Below are 19,255 nucleotides of genomic sequence, written 5' to 3' on the forward strand. Positions count from 1 at the left end.
AGGCACCTGCCTGTGCTCCCTGGGCTGGGCTCTCCGTGCGCGGGGTGAGTCAGCCCACGGCACACGCGCTCTTCCTGCTGGGAGTGACTCAGGTGGGGCAGGCGATAAAAACCACCCCAAAAAAACCCAGAACCAGCCAGTCGCCAGCTCACCCGTCGCCTGCCTCCGGCGCGAGGAATGGCTGGGTGCTGGCTGCTGGCCCTGGGCTGCCTCGCAGCGTCTCTCCTGCCCGCGGACCCGAGCTCCGGCGGCAGAGAAGGTGAGGCTTCGCGAAGGTCGGCTGTTCCTGCTTTCACGCTGACGTGCAGCCCTGCCAGCGACTTTGCTCGCAGCCCTGCCCCGGTGCCGGAGAATGCCAGTAACCGGGGGCTGGTGGGTGCCGCGGCAGCTCCCCTCCCACCTTTGGGATTAACATTGGACCTGTAGGTGCTTGCCCTTACATTTTCTCTGGGGTTAAATATCCCATGAACATTTAGACTTTGCTTCTTTTTAACTGAGATCCGCTTTCAATAACTTATTTATCTTCGATTACCTTATTGCTTTCTCTATAAAGCCTCGCTGCTTGGGTGGGATTTGGGCATGAGCAGGAGCATCGCCCAGGGCGTGGGCGGCTGATCTGCCCACCGCCGCCGTAACCAAAACATCCCCTGAGCACCGGGAAGAGTGGGAAGCACCCAGGATCCAGCCTGCTGTAGCCGCAGGCGCAGTGTTTGTATTTTGTGCAAGTCCATGGGGGTTACGAGAGGTGCCCACGGCCCCGCCGCACCGGGTGGGGGGCACCGAGTCTCCCTTGGGGCACAGAGCGATGGAAAGCTTGAAAAACCCAGAGGATCCTCCCACATCCACGGTGGTAGCAGAGGGTGCACGGCAGGGACGGTTCAGCGCACTCAGCCCAACGGTAATTCAGCGTCAGGGTTCCAGTTGTATTGGCTGATAGCCTGGAGGTGGGTATGTTTGGCCAAAATCGGGTCTTTACGTGTATTTTGTAAATACTGAATAATTTCAATTTCTTTTTGGTGTTCTGAAATATGCTGGCTGGGCTGGAGTTTTCCTTTTAGTGTACTGCAACATGATAGGGGGAAAAAGTGATGGACAAATGTCGATGTTGACCCCCCACCCCCCTTCCTGGCAGCGTGTCGGTAGCTGCGGCTTTCCCACACGCTCTGGAACCTATTTCTGCACGTCTATTAAAGTGACAGTCGGCAACCGGCCGCGCTTTTATGCTGCAGCAGACTTTCTGAGTTGGTTCGGTGGCATAAACCAGTCCATCGTGCTGTTGCTCCTCCAGTCCCCAGCACTGGATGCCTGCTTGTAATTAGCACGTGTAATCCCGCTTTGCTCACAAAGGAACCGCTCGAGTCAAGCTGGGCTCACGTGTGATCTGGTGGAGCGGCAGAGGTCGGGGCGCCCGCACCATGCAGAGCCTTGCCCGAGCAAGCGTGCCTGTGCCTCGGTGGTGAACACCTGCATGTGGTGGCTGAAGGGATCTCCCAGGCTTCAGGGAAGAGCTGGGCTCTGGAGATTGGAGCTCCACCGTGCCCATGAGGTGTCTAACTTGGCATCTTGGAAAGAAGAAGACACCAAACGGCAGCTTTTGGCTCCTGGGGTGTGGTGTCTCCCTGCCGACGCTGGTGGAGCCCCGGGAGACGCAGCGAGAAAGCTGTGGGAAAGCCAGGACCTGGGGCAGGAGATGGGACAGCCTTCTGGGCCACCGTCCCACAGGCACGGAGCAGGGAATGGCTTGTGTTGCTGTGGAGGCTTCGCTGCATGCAAAGCTCTGTTCATCCCTTGGTGGAAGGGGCAATCTTTGCAGACCGGCTTGTGCGTCCAGGGCTGTCAGATCTGCTCCTCGCAGACCCAGGGCCAGCAGTGTTTTTCGGTTTTTTGAATTGAAGAAGACAGTTTAAGAGGTCTGAAGCTGCCTGTCTCCTTCTCCAAACCTCTCTGAAGCGGGGATTTGTCTCAGCACAGCAAGCCAGCATTTTTCACACTTTATTCTGCTGGGCGGGAGCTGGGGGAATGGTGTCCTGCTGGATGTGTGCCACGGACCTCCTTCACCCTGACGTAGTGTGGAGGAAATCCAGCTGCAAAGCTCCTCCTCTGCGGAGCCTGTTCTTCTCCACAGCTGTCGGAGAACTGGATGATCTCAGGGCAGAGCCTCAGGGTGCCTGGATGCAAAAATGATCCTGTCCTCAGTTGGTCCTCGTCTTCCAGCAGCTGCCGCGTGCTCCATCTCATTAGCAGCTCCAGTCCCTCCCTCTTGGTAAAGGTTAACCTGCCTGAGCTCTCTCCAGGAGAAGACCAGCAACGGCTACACCGGTGAGGTGGTGGCACCAACCTGCAGCAGCATCTTCAACGGTTTCGGGTTAGCGAGAGGGGAGTCCGCGCCAAGGCTGGAGAGCTGGCTCTTCATGTACTGCATCCTGAGAGCAAGACCTGAAAGAAGGTTTTCGTTCCCTGGGGGGATCACATGCCTGTGATTTAGGAACCCAGAAAATCCTCCACATCACGTAGACGTAGGGTGATGCGTGGGTGGAGTTTAACTCACTGATCCGTATGGGTGCCTTCCAACTCGAGATATTCCAGCTTTGGGGTGGAAGGGGACATTGTCTCTGCCCTTTGGTCACTGGGGATGTCCACAGAGGCTCCAGATGCTTTCTCATATCCTAAGAGGCAGGGCTTCTGCACCCGCAGGTCCCCTCCCAGCAGGCTGGGGTGGCAGAGGACCTTCTGCAGCCAGGTCTTGGTCTCCTGGCAGCCAGGCTGCAGGGGAAGAACTGCATTTACCGGAGCTGGAAAAAATCTCTCTCTCTGTTTGCTGGCGCATGAGGTCATCTCCTTCTTCGGCAGCGGGCTCGGCTGCCGCTTGCTGAGCGCCTGCGTCTGGTATGCGGGTGCCGATGGGTGTGTGCGAGGGTGGGACCGCTGGGCCTTGCGTGCTCGGGCTTCGCCTGTCCCCGGGAATCACGAATGCAGAGGACGGGGACTTTGTATCCTCGGGCTAAGCTGTGCCAGAAGCTCCTAGGAAGGAGGACCCTCCACATGTATCAAGTGCAACCCGCTGCCTGCACACATGCTGCAGGTTTCTGTGTATCCTTGGATTTCCTCCACCTCCCCGTGCTGTCAGAGGTGACCCGAGCTGGGGGTGGGCAGCTGGGGACCACCCTTCGTGTCCCAAGGAGGTCGGCAGCGAGCAGAGTTTCTCGGAGACAGGCTGAGGATCCCTTGGCAGCGTCGGGGTGGTCTGAAGGAGTTCATCAGCAGGCTCGGCACCCCCGCAGACCCTGCTTGTTCCCTCAGGGTGTTTCTTTCTCCTGCCTGTCTTTGCCAACCACGCTCTCAACCGTGTCTGCTCTTCTTGGTGGCTCTGAGGAACTCATCTGAAGTGAAGGTCCTCAGGCTTAAACACTCTAGTAGTGGCTGCTGAGGGCTTGGCAAGCAGGCGAGAGGTGGCTTCGAGAGCAGACCTGGGCAAGGCAATGAAGCAGAGTGCTGGAGCAGGCATGTCTGCTGAGACATCTGCCCATCTGCCCTCCAGAGGTCCCATCTGTCCTGACTCTAGTGGGGTGCAAAGTCTCGTGCCTGTCCTCCCTGGCATCTGTCATGCAGCGATGTTGGCACCTGCAGCTTTTTCTTCCTGGGGAGGGTGGGGTGAGATGACCTGGGTAATCCTGCCAGGACCTTTTATTTTTTCATCTACCTCTTGGCTGGCACGCCTCCGCCAAGCTCCTCTGATCACAAACCACTGCTCATCACCCCTGCGCTCGGCGGGGAGGACACTTGCGCTGCAGAGCTGCATGGAGGGACCTGGTAGAAGCTGGTTGAGCTTCTCCTTCTGGCCTCACTCCTGGTCAGAGGCTGGGTGAAGGAAAACGTAGCCTCAGGTATCCTTCCCTTTGCCCTGAAGTCACTGGTAAGATTCCCCATGCTTTTTCCAGGCCAAGGTTTGGTTGTTTGGGCATTTTTTACCATCTTCTTACTCGAAGACCTCGTTGTGTTGGAAGTTCTCTGAAAGGATGGAGAACATCCCTGGCCCCATGGAGCGCGGCTGCTTGGCTCGGGGCGTTTGTCCATCCTGAGCTGTGTCAGCAGTGAAACTGGGCATTGCTCCAAAGCATGGGGATGGGGAGCATGGTGTGGGCACAGGGATTGACTGATGGACACGGGAACGTGTGGGGACACATGCAGAGATGTGGGGACGGGTCTCATTACTAGCAGAGCAAGAAGGGCAGGTTTTCATCGCCTGGGCTGCTTCCTTGGGTATCAGGGTGGGCTTCTGGCTTTGTAGCTGGTACCCTCAGCTCTGAGCACTGCTTGAGATGTCTCTCTCCTCTCCCCAGTCTGTGACTGCAACGGGATGTCCAGGCAGTGCGTCTTCGACTGGGACCTCCTGAGGGAGACAGGGAACGGGTACCGCTGCCTCGGCTGCCTGGGCAACACGGAGGGCCCCCGCTGCGAGCACTGCAAGGAGGGCTTCTTCCGACAGCGGGACGAGGGCTGCTGCCTGCCCTGCCGCTGCCACCCCCGGGGTAGGTGACCCCCGCCGCGAGGGACGGGCTTGGGGAGGGGGTGCTGGGGGGCTTGGAGCTCCTGCTGCCCAGCACATCCCTCGGCCCTGCATCCCTGTGCGCCGGGGCAGGGCATAGCAGGAGGGGCGAGCGGGGACAGTGTGGCTCCGGGTGCGATGAGGTGGCGAGGTGCCAGCACCCAGCGCGGTGTTGCTGCGCCATAAGTCGTAGGAGCTCCTCTCCTTCTCCTGGGTGCTTCACCGCTTGGTGCTGGGAGTTTCAAACCCCTCAGCAGCTCCAGGCTGCAGCCAGACTTCAGAACCCACCTCCCCCTGGAACAAGCACAGACTCACAGAGTGGTCTGGGTTGGGAGGGACCTTCAAAGATCATCCAGATCAACCCTGTGCCGTGGGCAGGGACCCCTTCCACCAGCCCAGGGTGCTCAAAGCCCTGTCCAACCTGGTCTTGAACCCTGCCAGGGAGGGGGCAGACACAGCTGCTCTGGGCCAGCGTCCCACCAACCTCATTATAAAATATTTCTTCCTTACATCCTGTCTAAACCTCCTCTCTTTCAGTTTAAAACCTTTGCCCCTTGTTCTGTCGCTACAGGTCCTGGTGAAAAGCCTCTCTGTCTTTGCTCCACCTCCCCTCCCTAGGCACAACGCTGTGAACGCAGGAATTCTCCTTTCAATTTTATGGTGTAATTAAAAGCCTTGGCAAAGCTTGCCTTTATGTATTGAGCCCACTTTATATATTGAAATGCTTCAACAAGGTCTCCCCAGAGCCTTCTCCTCTCCAGGCTTAGCAGCCCCAGCTCTCCCAGCCTGTCCTCCCAGCAGAGGGGTTCCAGCCCTCGGATCATTGCTGGGGCCTCCTCTGGCCCCGCTCCCACAGCTCCAGCTCGGTCCTGTGCTGAGGGCTCCAGAGCTGGATGCAGCACTCCCGGGGGGGGTTCTCACCGGAGCGGGGCAGAGGGGCAGAATCCCCTCCCTCACCCTGTGCCCACGCTGCTGGCGATGCAGCCCAGGTGATGGTTGGCCTGCTGGGCTGCCAGTGCATACTGTCGGCTCATGTCCAGCTTCTCATCCATCAGCACCACCAATGACTTCTCCTCGGGGCTGCTCTCAACCCGTTCTCTGCTCAGCCTGTATTTGTGCTTGGGGTTGCCCCGACCCATGTGCAGAACCTTGCATTTGGCCTTGTTGAACTTCAGGAGGTTCACACGGGCCCACTCCTCCAGCCTGTCAAGGTCCCTCTAGATGGCATCCCATCCCTCCAGCATCTCCGTCAACAATCTCTGCCTTATCAAGAGGGACCCTGCCCTGAATGTGGTGGGCGGCCATGAACCCGCTGAATGCCGGCCAGGAGCTGCCCTGCGGGCAGCCGCTCGCCGCTCCCGGCTGCCATATTTATCTCAAGGACAGCGGCCAAACCCCGGCGCTGGGCGCAGCGGCTTTTGCCAGCTTTGTGAGTCAGGCTGGATGCTTCCTGGGTGTCGCAATGTTTGGCGGGCTCCACAAAGGCTTTTAATTGCATCGTAAAAGCGAAAGGATGGTACCTGAGTTCACGGCGTTGCACCTTGGGAGGGGAGGTGGTGCGAAGTGCTGCGGACCTTGAGGACAGAGAGGAAGCTTCCGCCTCTCCAGCTCCTTCGGCGGCTTTTTGCAGGTTGTGGGGCTGCCAGATGGGATTTCTAACTCTGGGGTGTTTTCTGCGGGTCTTGTGGTGGTTACGCAGTGGAAGTGATGGCTCCTTCATCCTCATCAGCTTTTGGCTTGCTCTGCAAGTAGGTAGCGCGTATGCCTTGCACTGAGGTGCTGTAGATGCTGAAATGCCTGTTGCTCTCTGTCAATTCAGGAAGATCACGAGAAGCACCACCTGAACATAAAAAACGAGTGGCAGCAGGACAGAGCAGTGGGCTGCGAGGTGATGGTGGGGCAAATATCCCCACGGGTGCCCCCCATGCTGGCGCACAGGGAGTGCCCAGCGGCAGGACCACTGCCTGTGGCTCTGGCATCCTCTCCCCTCGGCTTCTGCATGTGCACAGCCGTAGGTCAGAAATTAAAAAGCCTACCACGGCCCTCAGCCCCATAAGCTCCTTGTAGTGGCACCAAAATCAAGTTGCGCAGGTGGCTACTGGCAGAGGGTCTGGCAAAGAAGGACTAATTCTCCGCTTGGTTTGTGTGCCCTGGAGTCCATGACCTTTATAGTACAGGAGAAGATCCTTGTCCCGGGCACGCGGTGAACGCCTGCTGGGATTTATCTCCTCCAAGTCTCCTGCATTGGTCGGGGAGGCTGGAGCAGCTTTCACAGTCAGACCTGGTGCCTCAGCCCTGTGCTGGGACCTCAAGGGAGGACCTGTCTCTGAGGTCGGGTTGCTGCTGCAACGACGGCATGGTGCTTTGCTCCCAGTCTTGCCAGCAGCATCGCCGGAAGGGCGTGGGGACGGGCCCGTCCGAACCTCTCCTTCCCCTTTCCGCAGGCTCCCTCAGCACGCAGTGCGACAGCGACGGCCGGTGCAGCTGCAGACCCGGCGTGATGGGCGAGAAGTGCGACCGGTGCCAGCCGGGCTTCGAGTCCCTCTCCGAGGCCGGGTGCTGGAGGAGCAGGCGGTAAGTGCTGGTGACCATCGGTGGCATGGGGACAGCTGGAGACCCAGCCTCCAGAGCTCTCCCAGCTGCTGTAAAAAGCCCGTGCTGGCTGAAAACACCCCATGCAAGGGCAGAGGCGGTTTGTTCCGTGGCAGCACACCGACAGCCTTAAGCTAACTTTGCTGGGAGAGCTCCCTATCACACAACAGCATCAAAATCTGAGCTTAACTACACTCGGAGGCGGCTGCTTTATTGTCCAGATAACGCCAACCAGGCAGCAGCAAGGCCAGCCGATGTAAAACCAAACCTGCCCACGCGTGGATCTGCCTGGTGTCGGTGCTGCTCGCAAGGACTGCCCCCATGCAAAGAAAAAAATCAACCCCTTCCTTTGCATGAAGCTGTGCTTAAACACCTTTCAAAGTGTTTCTGGTTCGGCTTCCTCACCGCTCTGTCCTCTTCTTCCTCGCTTCACCCCGCCGCTGCTCCTCCGAGCATCCTGGCAGGCAAAGGGTGCTGCTGTGCCTGGCCTCCCGCCCGAGCCTCCCCGGGGCGTTGCTGCCTGGTGGAGCTCAGCCAGGGTCTGTTAAGCTCAGACAGAGTTTATTAAGCTCAGCAGAGCTTCACTTCGCTCTTGTGCATGGGTCTGGTGCTCCGGGGTGTCCTAGGGCGGTAGCGTTGGGCACCATATGAGCCTGGCATCTGTACTGCTGCAGCTGGATTGCTCGGAGAGATGGCTCTGCTGATTATTTTTTCCCCTTCTGGCGTGGGACTGGTAGCTGGGGGGCTTCTCTGCTGTCTTGTCTAGCAGCCAGGGGCACTGAGCTCCCAGGCCGAGCTAGACACCCAGGCAGAGGTTCCCGCTGTCCCCGCTGCAGGAGCCCGCAGTGCGAGTGCGACCCGGCTGGCAGCACGGGGGGCTGCGTCTCCGGCCGCTGCGTCTGCAAGGCGAGCACCACCGGGGAGCGGTGCAAGAGGTGGGTGTCAGGAGGGCTCGCCGGACGGCTGCGTGGCTTGTCCTTCATCTCCCTGGCAGCTGCATCCCTGGCAGTGCCCGCACGCCCGTCTCGCCATCGCAGCCTGGCAGTGACACCGAAGCGCAGCGATGGCTGTGTTACGCAGAGAGCTGGTTGTGTTGGCCAGGAAGAGGAGAAAATGGACTTGAGTGTTGTCACCTTCTTGCATTTTCCCAGGTGCAAGCGGAACTTCTATAACTTGGATGCCAGAAACCCCGCGGGATGCTCCCCATGCTTTTGCTACGGGCACTCGGCTGCGTGTGTCAGTGCCGACAACCACAGCGTCTACAACATCACCTCCACCTTCCAGCAAGGTGAAGCTCAAACGGGGCATCCCTGGGGCTCCTGGGGGTGTTCGCCATCCTTTCTCTTTGACCGGCTGGAGGAGCCGCCTGGTTCGCAGCCCTGCTGGGACGAGTCCCTGTGCTTTGATGGGTGGGATGGCTTGATCGGAGACACAAGTAGGGTGCAAGGGTTGGGGGGAGCGTAGGCTTGCTTCATCATGTCTTTCCTGCCACCTGTGAGGAAAGCCCCATGCCCAGCCTGGCTTGATTACAGACATATTGGCACAGGGATATCTGTCCTGCCCCCTCGGAGGTCAAGGAGTAGGAAGCTGGAGGGCTTTGATAAGACACAGCTCCAGAAAGATGCTGGAGTCTGAGAAACACCTTCCCTGTCCCCGCTGACTGCTTCTTGTTGGTGCTCCAGGTGCCGAAGGCTGGCAAGGCGTCCATGAAAGTGGGTCCCCAGCACAGCTCCATTGGTCGCCACGCCATCAGGATGCCTTCATAGCAGCAAGGGTATCGGAGCCAATATACTTCACGGCACCTGGTAGGTGTGGGATCGGTATGGGGAAGAGGTGTCAGTGTCCTCTTTGCTTGGTCTGACCCCATGAACCCAGGCTTCAGGAAGAAGGCAAGATTTTAAAGTCTGCAATTTTCTCCTTTCTTTCCCTTCGCAGCGAAATTCCTTGGGAACCAGCAGCTAAGCTATAGCCAGACACTCTCCTTCGATTACCGCCTGGACCGAGGGGGACGCCAGCCATCTCCGCACGATGTGGTCCTGGAAGGAGGTGGCCTGAGAATTACTGCTCCCTTCTTGCCCCAGGGGAAGGTCCTGCCCTGCGGCGTCAGCCATACGTACACGTTCAGGTAAAGGGGGATGCTGGGGTGTTAGGGGCAGGGCGAGTGAAAAAGGCTTCAGCGAGATCCTGAATTCAGCCGTGATCCCTCAGAGGTGGCAAATGGTTCCTTGGGTTGGGCTGGAGGCATCTCAAGTGCTTCTTGCCTGGCTGAGGAGGTTACTTTGTGAGAGGAGTGGTAGATGATCTGGCTTGAGGTTGGGCTGGGTACCTTGCTCAGGAACAGGCACATGGGTGAAGGTTGTCCCCCAGAGCTTTGGGGTCAGGAGGGAGATGGGTGATGGCTGCCTCGTTTTCTTGAAACCGGTTCCACTTCTCCCCTCTCTCACGGGCAGACTGGACGAGCAACCGAGCAGCAAGTGGAGCCCGAGGCTGAATCACTTTGAATATCGCAGGCTGCTGGGAAACCTGACAGCTCTCTGGATCCGAGCCACCTTTGGGGAGTACAGTAAGTGGGGGCAGAGCCTGCAAGGTTGGCTTCTCCTTGTTTCTGCTGCTGGCCCCCGCGGGTGACCAGCTGCGTCTCCCTCCAGGCACCGGCTACATCGACAACGTCACCCTGGTGTCGGCGCAGCCCGCGGCCGGAGTCCCCGCTCCCTGGGTGGAACGCTGCGAGTGCCCGGCGGGGTACCGGGGCCAGTTCTGCGAGAGGTGTGCCCCCGGCTACCGCAGAGATGTCCCCAGGCTGGGGCCCTTCAGCATCTGCGTGCCGTGCAATTGCCAGGGGGGAGGAATCTGTGATCCCGACACCGGTGAGAGAAGCCGTCGCCACGTTGTGCTTGTAGGGAATACGGGATCACAGGGCGGCTGCCTGCATCCTGAGAATTGAGCTACAGGAGGGGGTGGGGGGCACTGAGTGGGGCGAGATCCCTGGCTTGGGGGGCTGGAGTGTGGGGAACATCACGGACGGAGCTCCCCAGAGCCTAGAGTTGCTGCGGTCAGAAATACAGGAAAGTTGTGTTGGGATCAAATCAGGTTTAGATGATGCTCACTGGAGAGAGAAAAAGCATCTCCTACTCCGTGGATAGCAGTAAAAACTTCTCTTACGACTTTTCATTTTAAAGGTAAGCATAGTAACCTGTCAGGTTGGGCGGGGCTCTGAGCAACCTGATCCAGTTTAAGATGTCCCTGCTCATGGCAGGGGGTTTGGTCTAGATGACCTTTAAAGATCCCTTCCAACCCAAACCATTCTATGATTCTATGTGGTGTGAGTAGATAGCAGCACTGTGAACACGTTTTACTACCTGTCTCGTTAAAACAGCCCACAGTGTTGCCATGTAAATCCAAAGCCATGCAAAATTGTCAGACTTCTCCAAGTCTGAAATGGAACTTCCAAATACCTGAACATTGCTCAGGAGGCACAAAAGGCAAAGTGTTGCTCCTTGGGAGCTATAGGAGCTGTGAAAAATGAACTCCAGCCACCTTTGGCTGGTGATGGCCAGCCTCTGTGCCGTGGGATGGGCTCCTCGGTGGGGTCTCGCCAGGCTCCCATAGCAGGAGCCCACGTGGTCCTTCCCGTGAGGTGAAGGACGGATGGGCAGAGAAATGGAGTGCGTATTGGCAGGCATGGGGATCGCAAGGGATTCGGTAGAGGGTGCTGGACCATAGGTGCTTGTGCTGCGGTGGGTGGCATGGCCACCAGCGAGGGGTGGCCAGGAGGTGGACTGGTGGGGGGTGTCCTACCAGGGGTGAGAGCAAACTGCCCTAAGCCCTTTCCTTCCTCCTTCAGGCGAATGCTACTCGGGGGACGAAAACGTGGGCAATAGTGTCAGCTGCCCCTTCGGCTTCTACCGAGATCCCCGGCAGCTGCAGAGCTGCAGGCCTTGCCCCTGCAGCAACGGCCAAGGCTGCTCGGTGGTGCCAGGTGGCGAGGAGGTCGTCTGTGATCACTGCCCTCCCGGGGCTGCTGGTAATGTCCTCGTCCAGGTCGCTTCTGCTCTGCCTTTCCCTAGAGTTTCAACCCGCTGTATGGGGAGATGCGGGCATCCATGGGTCAGGATGCTTGGAGCCAGGTGGATCATCCCAGCTTCTCAGCCCAGCTTGCCTACGGTGCTGCTGCTCCTGCCTGTAATGGGGTGTTTCAGCCCCAAGCGCTGTGTAAACACGCATTGCCCTGCCTGGGGAAAGGTTCTCATCTAAACAGATAACATGGATGGAAAAAGGATGGGTGTGGAGGAAGGGAAACAGAAAAATAGAAAAAAAACTAATAGGAAACTACTTGACCAAGGCCAGTCTTTGCACCGAGCTTTCCAGAGCCTAACCAGAGCACCGTGTGATGGCCGTGGTGGCGAGGAGAGTGGAGATGCTGTTCTGCCAACCCTGATGGGTCTGAACACGCCCATGTCCGTGGGGCAGAGGGAGCGAGGCAGCCTCTGCCTTTCATGCAAGAGCGTGAGCTTCTCCTTGTCTCTCCTTTCCCAGGGGCCAACTGTGAGTACTGTGCTGATGGCTATTTTGGAGACCCAGCGGCTTCCCAGCCCTGCCAGCCGTGCCGGTGCAATGGCAACGTGGAGCCCAACGCCGTTGGGAACTGTGACCGCCGGACGGGCGAGTGCCTCAAGTGCATCTACAACACCGCCGGCTTCTACTGCGACCGCTGCAAAGACGGCTTCTTCGGGAACCCGCTGGCCCCCGATCCTGCCGACAAGTGCAGAGGTGAGAGCCAGGCACTGCTTCAGATGGGGACGAGTAAGAAAATCCATGCCGGAGTGTGGAGCGGCTTGATGGGAAGGGGGATGCTGCAAAAGCCAAGGCTGGAAACCAGGAGCGGAGAGCAGGAACTGGAGCACAGGGCTAAACAGTGGGAGGAAAGCAGGAGGAGAGGGTGGATGGAAGGATGTGCTGAGACCTGAGGTGGGGACAGGCTCCTTTGAACCTGTGCTGCTCCAACCTGCAGCCTGTGCCTGCGACTCAGCCGGCGCCGAGCCCCTGAAGTGTGGGAGTGATGGGAGCTGCATCTGCAAGCCTGGCTTCAAGGGTCCCAGCTGCGAGGAGAGCGAGTGCCCAGCTTGCTACGGCCAGGTGAAAGCCCAGGTGAGCATCTGTGCCAGCCCCAGGGCCACTAAGCGGCAAGGGGTGCAGTGACACCCTTACCCTCAAGCATCTTCAGGCCTCCTCAAGCATCTCCTCCTGGTGTGAGTGAGACAGGATTTTGCAGGCTGCGCCTGAACTTTGGGTTTGTACCCAATTCAACCAATAAAAAAATGATGACCTAGAGCTGATAACCCACTATGCCCCATCCGAAAATGAGCCTTTGCTTTGCTCTCCATCCTCTGGCCGGGCTGTGGACCTGGTTCCCAGCCTGATCTTTCCACCGTGGGTTCGGTGTCTGCTGGCTGATGGCCCGGTGTGCTGTGGTTGCAGGTGGACCTGTACCTGCAGCAGCTGGTGGAGCTGGAGCTGCTGTTCTCGGAGGTGCAAGCCGGTGGTGGGGCCGAGAGCCAGGAGCTGGAGGGGAGGATGCAGCTGGCCGAAGAGATACTGCAGACCATCCTCGGGGAAGCCCTGAGCCTGCAAGGTACCACCCACCCACTGCCCTCAGATGGGGCTGCATGTGCTGCATCGGGGAGTGGGTGGGTTTGCTACCTGTCCCTTTTCGTTCAGCGATGAGTTTCTCTTCATCCTTCCTCTTTCCATCTCACTAGCCTCTGACAGGTCCCTGGAAAGCCGCGTGGCCAGGATGAAGGGGCAAGGGTCCAGCTCCCAGAGCCGCTTGGATGAAATCAAGGCAACAGTGGAGAGGCTGAGGTCTCTCAGGAACCAATACGAGAGGCAGGTGCAGGAGAAACGGCGACTGCTGGAGAAAGCCAGGCTGGATCTGGACCGCAGCGGAGCTGCTCTGCGTCGGGTGGTAAGAACATCCTCCTGAGACACATTCCTACTCTAGCGCAGGGCTGAAAAAAAAATCCACAGAGAAAGCAATAATTTAACACATTCCAGTTATTACGCTTGGTTTTTGAGTGCAGAAGATGTTCTGGTGGTCCTTTCTACAAGGCTGGGACCTGCAGAGCTGCTGGCAGGGGTCTCTGGGGGGCTGCGGAGGTTGAAGGTGCTGCAGTTGCCTCTTTCACTGTGGAATTGGATGGAGAGCAGGGAAGAACACTCACGCTTCTCTTCCTCCCTCCTCAGACCTTTCCCGTTTCAAACCTTCCCGGGGGCTCGAATCAGTTCTTGATGCTGGCCCAGGAGGCTCTGAGACTGGCCAACAGGTGAGTGCCTCCCGCCATCAGCTGAGAGAGAGGGGAGGGGGACCGAGCTCCTGATGGGCACCCAGAAGGTCCTTTTCAGGGGTCCTTGCCTTGCCCCCCAGGCTGCAGCTGCCACAGCCTCTGTGCCAGCCCTGGAGCAGGGGAAGATGCAGCTGCTGGGCTGGCTTCGCTGCCCAACAGAGCCGTCCTCGGTTGCCTTCGAGGGTGGTGTTGGGTGTATTTTGAAAGTATCTTTGGGGTCAGAGTTTGGCCCAAGTATGCCCAGGTGGGACAGGCAGCATCTGCCTCCCTGCTGCTGCTCCTCCACCCCTGGGAGATGCAGAAGGGACAAGCAAGGCGCAAGTCCCCTTCTCAAACGCGTCGTGTTCCCCGGGAGGGTCTGATCCAGCATCGCTGAAGATAACAGTGGAGGAAGCTGGTGGGGAAAGCTCAGGTGGGAAGCCTTCCTCATGAGTCGTCCCCGTGCTTTGCAGCCACGCGCAAGCAGCCAACGCCATGGATCAGGCGGCGAAGGCGGCGCGGGACGACGCGCAGCAGGCGCTGGAGCTGGTGCGTGCAGCCACCGGCGGAGAGGCAACCGGCTCCGGCTCCCTGCTCGGGCTGCTCAGGAAGTAAGTGGAGGCAGGACTCGCCCGCATGGCACAGGGGGACGTGGGAGGCCGGAGGCGGGTGGCCAAGTGTCCATGTCCCCTTCCCTGCCTCCCCAGCTTGCCTGGAGTTGGGTGTCTGGCATGTCTGAGCGGTGGAGGTGGAAAGTTGGCAGCTCTGTGGAGCATCTTCTTCCCACTCCACAGACCGTGATGCTCCCAGGGGCCTGCCCAAGGCTGGGGGAAGGGGTTTAACACCGTGTGTGTGTGTGAACGGGCTCCCAGGGGACGGCTCTGTGCCCAGCTGCAAATCTGGGCTGGGTTTAGCCCAGCGGCAACTTTAGCCCTGTGTTGTCTGGTCATGCTGGTGCATCTCCAGAGCCCACCATGGTGCCAGGACTTTGCACACCACTGGTGGGGTGCAAACAACGGCCCTGAATGAAATTACAGAGCTGAATGGGAATGAGCAGGAGGAACCATCCAGTGGTAAGGCAGGGGTTAGCAGACCTGCTGCGGAGCCTGTGAGGGTTCAGCTGGTGTGAAACACCTTTGGTTTCTGGAGCAGGAGCAAGGAACCACTTGGTAGAGGGGCTGGGACATGGGGGATGTTTGCAATTAGCTTTCCCAGCATGATAAATCTGTGTGGGGCCTTGGAGAGCATGGACCAGTCAGTGTAGGAGGCAGCATTAATGCTGTGGTGGGGTTTGGCATCTTGGCTGGTACCATGCTCTTCAACCTCTCATCCGTGCAGGTATGAGGAGCTGAAGTCGCTGGCTGGAGGCCTGAAGGCTGAGGCTGATCGGATGGCCTCCAAGGCAGACAAGGCTTATCAGGGCAGCCTGGTGCTCCTCAGCTCCCTGGCCCGCCTGACCAAGACTGACATCGGGTCCTTTGAGGTGAGTACTTTGTGACTGCAGGACCAGGAGCTCCCCTTTTGCTCTCCCCTACGCCCTCCCTGCCACCCTGCCAGCAGCTCAGCCCTTCCCAGGGCTCCATCCCACTGAAGAGCCATGAGATATGCATGTTCCCACCCTTTTGCCCTCACAGCTGGTCACGGCACAAGGAGCAAAGGACAAGCATCCGTTGCTGCTTGCTGTGGTTCCCAGCAAGCACCGGGGAGATGCTGGGACCCGCAGGCAATCATCGCATCTCTGTGTTTCAGGGGGAGGCAGCCCGGCTGAAGCAGGACGCCAGCGCTCTCCTGAGCCTGGTGGACACCTACATGGCACAGTACCAGCAGCTGCAGAGCCGCACTGGGCGCTGGGAGGAAGAAATCAAGCAGCTGCTGCGGAGGGGAGAAGGCGAGAGAGCGGTAAGAGGTTGGCTGGGGGGCTGCAGCTCGAGTCATCTGCAGATGGAGCCCTGGTGGGATGCCCATGGCACCACCATTACTATGTGCTGTCCTAGCCTGACCACCTTCCTCAAACACGGCCACCTGGGGTTGGTCTTCTGGGGCCGGTGGGAGACCTCACAGTGTGCCCGGAGCTGCTGGTGCAGGGTCTCACCAGCACACCTCCTCCACGCGAGGCAGGTTGAAGTCCTGCTCCTAGAAACGTTAGAGCTGAGATGGCTCATGATGGCTGGAGCTGGTTGAGGGACTGTCCAATGCTGCCGTACCGTGTCCTTCATCTGCCCATTGTGTCCCTTTGACCTGTCACAGACGCTGACGCAGCTGCTGTCCCGAGCCAACCTCGCCAGGAGCACAGCCCTGCAAGCTGTGAGCGCTGGCAACGCCACCTTCTACGAGGTGGAACAGATCCTGAAAAGCCTCCGGGGTAACATCCTAGAAACCCTTCCTGTCCCCTCCCTGGTGGGATCTCACAGAAGTAGTGAAGCTTTGTTTCCATGTGTGTTTCTTTCAGAGTTTAACCTGCAAGCAGATGACAAGAGAAGGGAAGCCGAAGACGCCATGAGGAGGCTACCGATTATCAGCAGCATGGTTGCAAGTGCCAGGGAGAAGACGGACCGAGCTGAAGCGATCCTGGGCAGCGCCGCTTCCGAATCCAAGGCGGCCAGCAGCATGGCAGGAGAAGCAAAGGAGATCACCGTGGGGATCCAGCAGGTGAGGGCAAGCCCTGGTGCTATTGCTGGCAGAAAAGGGTTTGCGAGAGAAAACCACAGAAGAACGGGAGATGGTTGGCAACTCCAGTGGGTCTGCATGGTGGACCTGATGCGTGGACTTTTGGACCTGATGCGTTGACTTTTGGACCTGATGCATTGACTTTTTGGCTGACATTTATCTATAGTGGTTCCTGCAGAGAAAAAATAGAGTTGGCTGTAGATGAGTGGGTGCAAGGGGATCTCTGCAGGCGTGTTTGTCCCATGAGGATCTCTGTGGCGTCTCTCTGTAGCCACCTTTTGGTGACCAAGGGGATTTTTCACTTCCACAGTCTTGGTTGCTGGCAGGCTTGTGAGCTCCCAGGCCTGGTGTTGGTGGGTTTGACTCCCAGATTGTATGTTGTAATTCCTGAGGGATTTTCTGGTGTCTGCAGGAGGGGTTGAGCTGTAATCATAGAAACAACTCTGTAGCAGCTGGTGGGAGCACATGAAGGACACAATAAAGCCTGCAATAATTCCTGTTCTTGTGGAAGGAACCAGTTTCCACCAGCTCCCTGTGCACCCAGACTGATTTCAGCCATGCTCTGCCTCTCTGAAAGTCCCTTTGCCTTCCCTAGGATATCACACGGCTGAAGGTGGAAGCCAACAAGACAGCCGATGGCGTCCTCACCCTGGAGAAGGCAGTGGCCACACTGCAGCGTGAGGCCAAGGAAGTGGATGGCGAGTTTGAGAGGAAGCTCTTGGAGGTCGAGGCAGATGCTGCTGTGATACAGGAGGTAGGTCCCTGTCTCCCTCGCCTTGCCCCCTTCCCTGTTGATGTTTGGGCGAGACTTTCACCTTACAGCTGTTGCCTTGCCTTCTTCAGACAGCTCAGGAAGCTCAGAGCGTCCACGCCGAGGCTGGCCGGGCAGGGGTGATTGTGCAGGAGACATTGAGCGCCCTGGAAGACCTGCTGCGTCTGATGAGTAGGTTTTGCGCCACTGCTGTAGGGCATGGATGGCAATAGGTCCCTGCTGGGGACTAGGCAGGAGTGCTGGGAGTTGAGCGGGATGATGCCTGTAAATGGGCTGGGCAGCAAGATGGAGATGAAGTGTCTAGAAAGACCTATTCCTCAGTCTCCATCTGTGGTTCCCTCTTCCTTGTGTTCCTCCTATGCAACAGACCAGCCTGGAGCCGTGGATGAGGATGGCCTGAAGCAGCTCGAGATGAATTTTAGCAAAGCCAAAACCAGAAGCAACCAGCTGAAGGATGAGATGTTGGAGCTGGAGCAGACAGCTGCGCTGCAGAAGGCCCGGGTGCGGACGCTGGAGAACAGCATTGACGAGATCCTGGCGGACATTAAGAACCTGGAGGATATCCAGAGGAGTCTTCCTCCAGGCTGTTACAACACAAAAGCCATCGAATTGCCATGATCAAGCTCGAACCAGGCTGTGAAGTCAGGAGAGCCTGGTCCAGCTGCCCTCCCCAAACCTAGCAGGACCGGCTGCGTTTGTGTTGAACTGATCCCTATCCTCAAGTTCAGCGTGGCAGCTGAAGTTCGCATTGTCATGCTGGCCCTGGAGAGTCCCTGATTTTTCGAAGTGGTCCATCCCTTGGTCACAGGAGGAAGAAGACGCCTGGTTGCATGAAGGTGCTACTGGCTGAAGAACAGCCCATTCCTACAACATTTCTCTGAGGCACAGGGCGGGGTTGCTTGGTGCCAGTCTTGGGAGTTTTCATGATTCAGAGCCTGAGGTTCATGGCTGAGAGGTTCTCTGTCCCCAGTGGATCCCCTCTTCTGGTCTGGGACACACAGAAGGACTAGAGTTTCTGTCCTTACTTCTGACACTGCCACCACCAGCTCCTCCTCATGTTCTCCACGGGGTCTTCCTCACCTTCAGTAGCTCAGGAGGCAGGGAGCAAGCAGAGTGAAGTGGCAGTGGGGGAGATGAGTTTTGATCTGTGACACCGGTGATGCTTCACGTGGCTTTCTCCTCCCAGTCTGCTCAGTCTTCACCTTGCTGGGAGTGGTGCAAGTGTGGTTTTGCTGTGACTTGGAGATTCGGCATCAGCCACCACTGATGACCCTTTGCATAAAGCTGCAGGTCTTCCCCGGTGCTTCCCAATGAGGTCGTCACTGTTTTGCTAAAGGGAAAACAACCGGCAGTGCCAGCTGCCTCTGAGCTCATGGTGATGTGCTGGATGGAGGAAGAAGGGGATCCCAGGCTAGATGGTTAGCGGAGGAGGAGAGAACTGCTGCGGCTCCTCAGATGGAAAGTCTTCCCTCCTCCACCTGCTCCCTTCAGCCAGGAGGAGAGGACCTGCTTTCTTTCTTCCACACATCTTTTTGAGTGCCAAGGGCCCTGAGGGATGTCTTTCTTGTCAAAGCTCCTCCTGGGCAAGCACAGGTCTCGCTACCAGTCCCTTACATGCTCAAGCACAACCTTTCCTTCCAAGACTGGCCAGTTTGGTACCAGGCAGCTTCCTAGGTCTCCCAGAGCCCGGGACAAGCAAAGTGGTGTCCTTTCTGCAAAAGCACAAAGGACCCTGCAGCACTCGTCAAAGGAACAGGGGTCTTTCTCCAGGGGTCTGCAGCCCCAGGCTCTCATGTCTGCAAGCTTGGTCCCATTCTGCTGAAGTGCCACTGCCCTGATTTGATCCATTTAAAAATATTGACGATGTCTTGAATGCATCTCCGCCTCTGGTTTGGTGCTGCCCGGTCCCCCCCTCCATCCATCTCTCCCTCCTGGGTGGTGCTGGATGTTTCTCAGAGGCTCGAGTAGCTGTCTGCAGGATTTCCCACCGTACATGTGAGCAGAGCTTGGAGGAGCTGAAGACTACGGTGCTCCCTTCACCCACCGACAGCTTTCCTGTGGGTCCAGCTCCGTTCTGACGCTGCTCCCGGCTTCCTTTAGATGCCTTTTCAAGGGGAAAAAAGAGCTAGCAGGTGCTGGAAGTCCACTCTGCTGAAGCCCCCTGACCTGCGTGGTGGTGAAAGAGGAGATCCTGGATGGAGGAGGACACTATGGGGGACGTGCTCGTCCTCGTTAGCTCTGATTCTCTGATAAAGCAGAGCCCATGCTTTTACTTGTTAAGGGTATACCGAGTACTATGTCTGCCTTACACCTTTATTTAAGTGAGATGTATTCTTGCCTCTGGCACGTCTCCCT

The 19,255-nt window shown here is 57.9% G+C and overlaps 1 protein-coding gene across 1 annotated transcript; it reads left to right on the top strand.

Moving 5' to 3' along the window:
- The first annotated feature begins 177 nt into the window (after nt 1-177).
- Nucleotides 178-17,582, top strand: LOC104334019 (laminin subunit gamma-2). Its single transcript, XM_075422667.1, has 23 exons — nt 178-259; nt 4,341-4,529; nt 6,991-7,120; nt 7,975-8,073; nt 8,290-8,426; nt 8,821-8,943; nt 9,074-9,263; nt 9,589-9,701; nt 9,787-10,005; nt 10,983-11,162; nt 11,675-11,908; nt 12,150-12,286; nt 12,617-12,770; nt 12,898-13,103; nt 13,382-13,461; nt 13,935-14,072; nt 14,800-14,944; nt 15,211-15,360; nt 15,709-15,823; nt 15,911-16,110; nt 16,724-16,882; nt 16,972-17,071; nt 17,268-17,582. Exons 1-23 carry the CDS (start codon nt 178-180, stop codon nt 17,516-17,518), a joined length of 3,531 nt encoding a protein of 1,176 aa, XP_075278782.1. The 3' UTR covers nt 17,519-17,582.
- The last annotated feature ends 1,673 nt before the right edge of the window (nt 17,583-19,255 follow it).

The sequence above is a fragment of the Opisthocomus hoazin genome, chromosome 6 (genome assembly GCF_030867145.1).
Source record: "Opisthocomus hoazin isolate bOpiHoa1 chromosome 6, bOpiHoa1.hap1, whole genome shotgun sequence".
NCBI lineage: Eukaryota > Metazoa > Chordata > Aves > Opisthocomiformes > Opisthocomidae > Opisthocomus > Opisthocomus hoazin.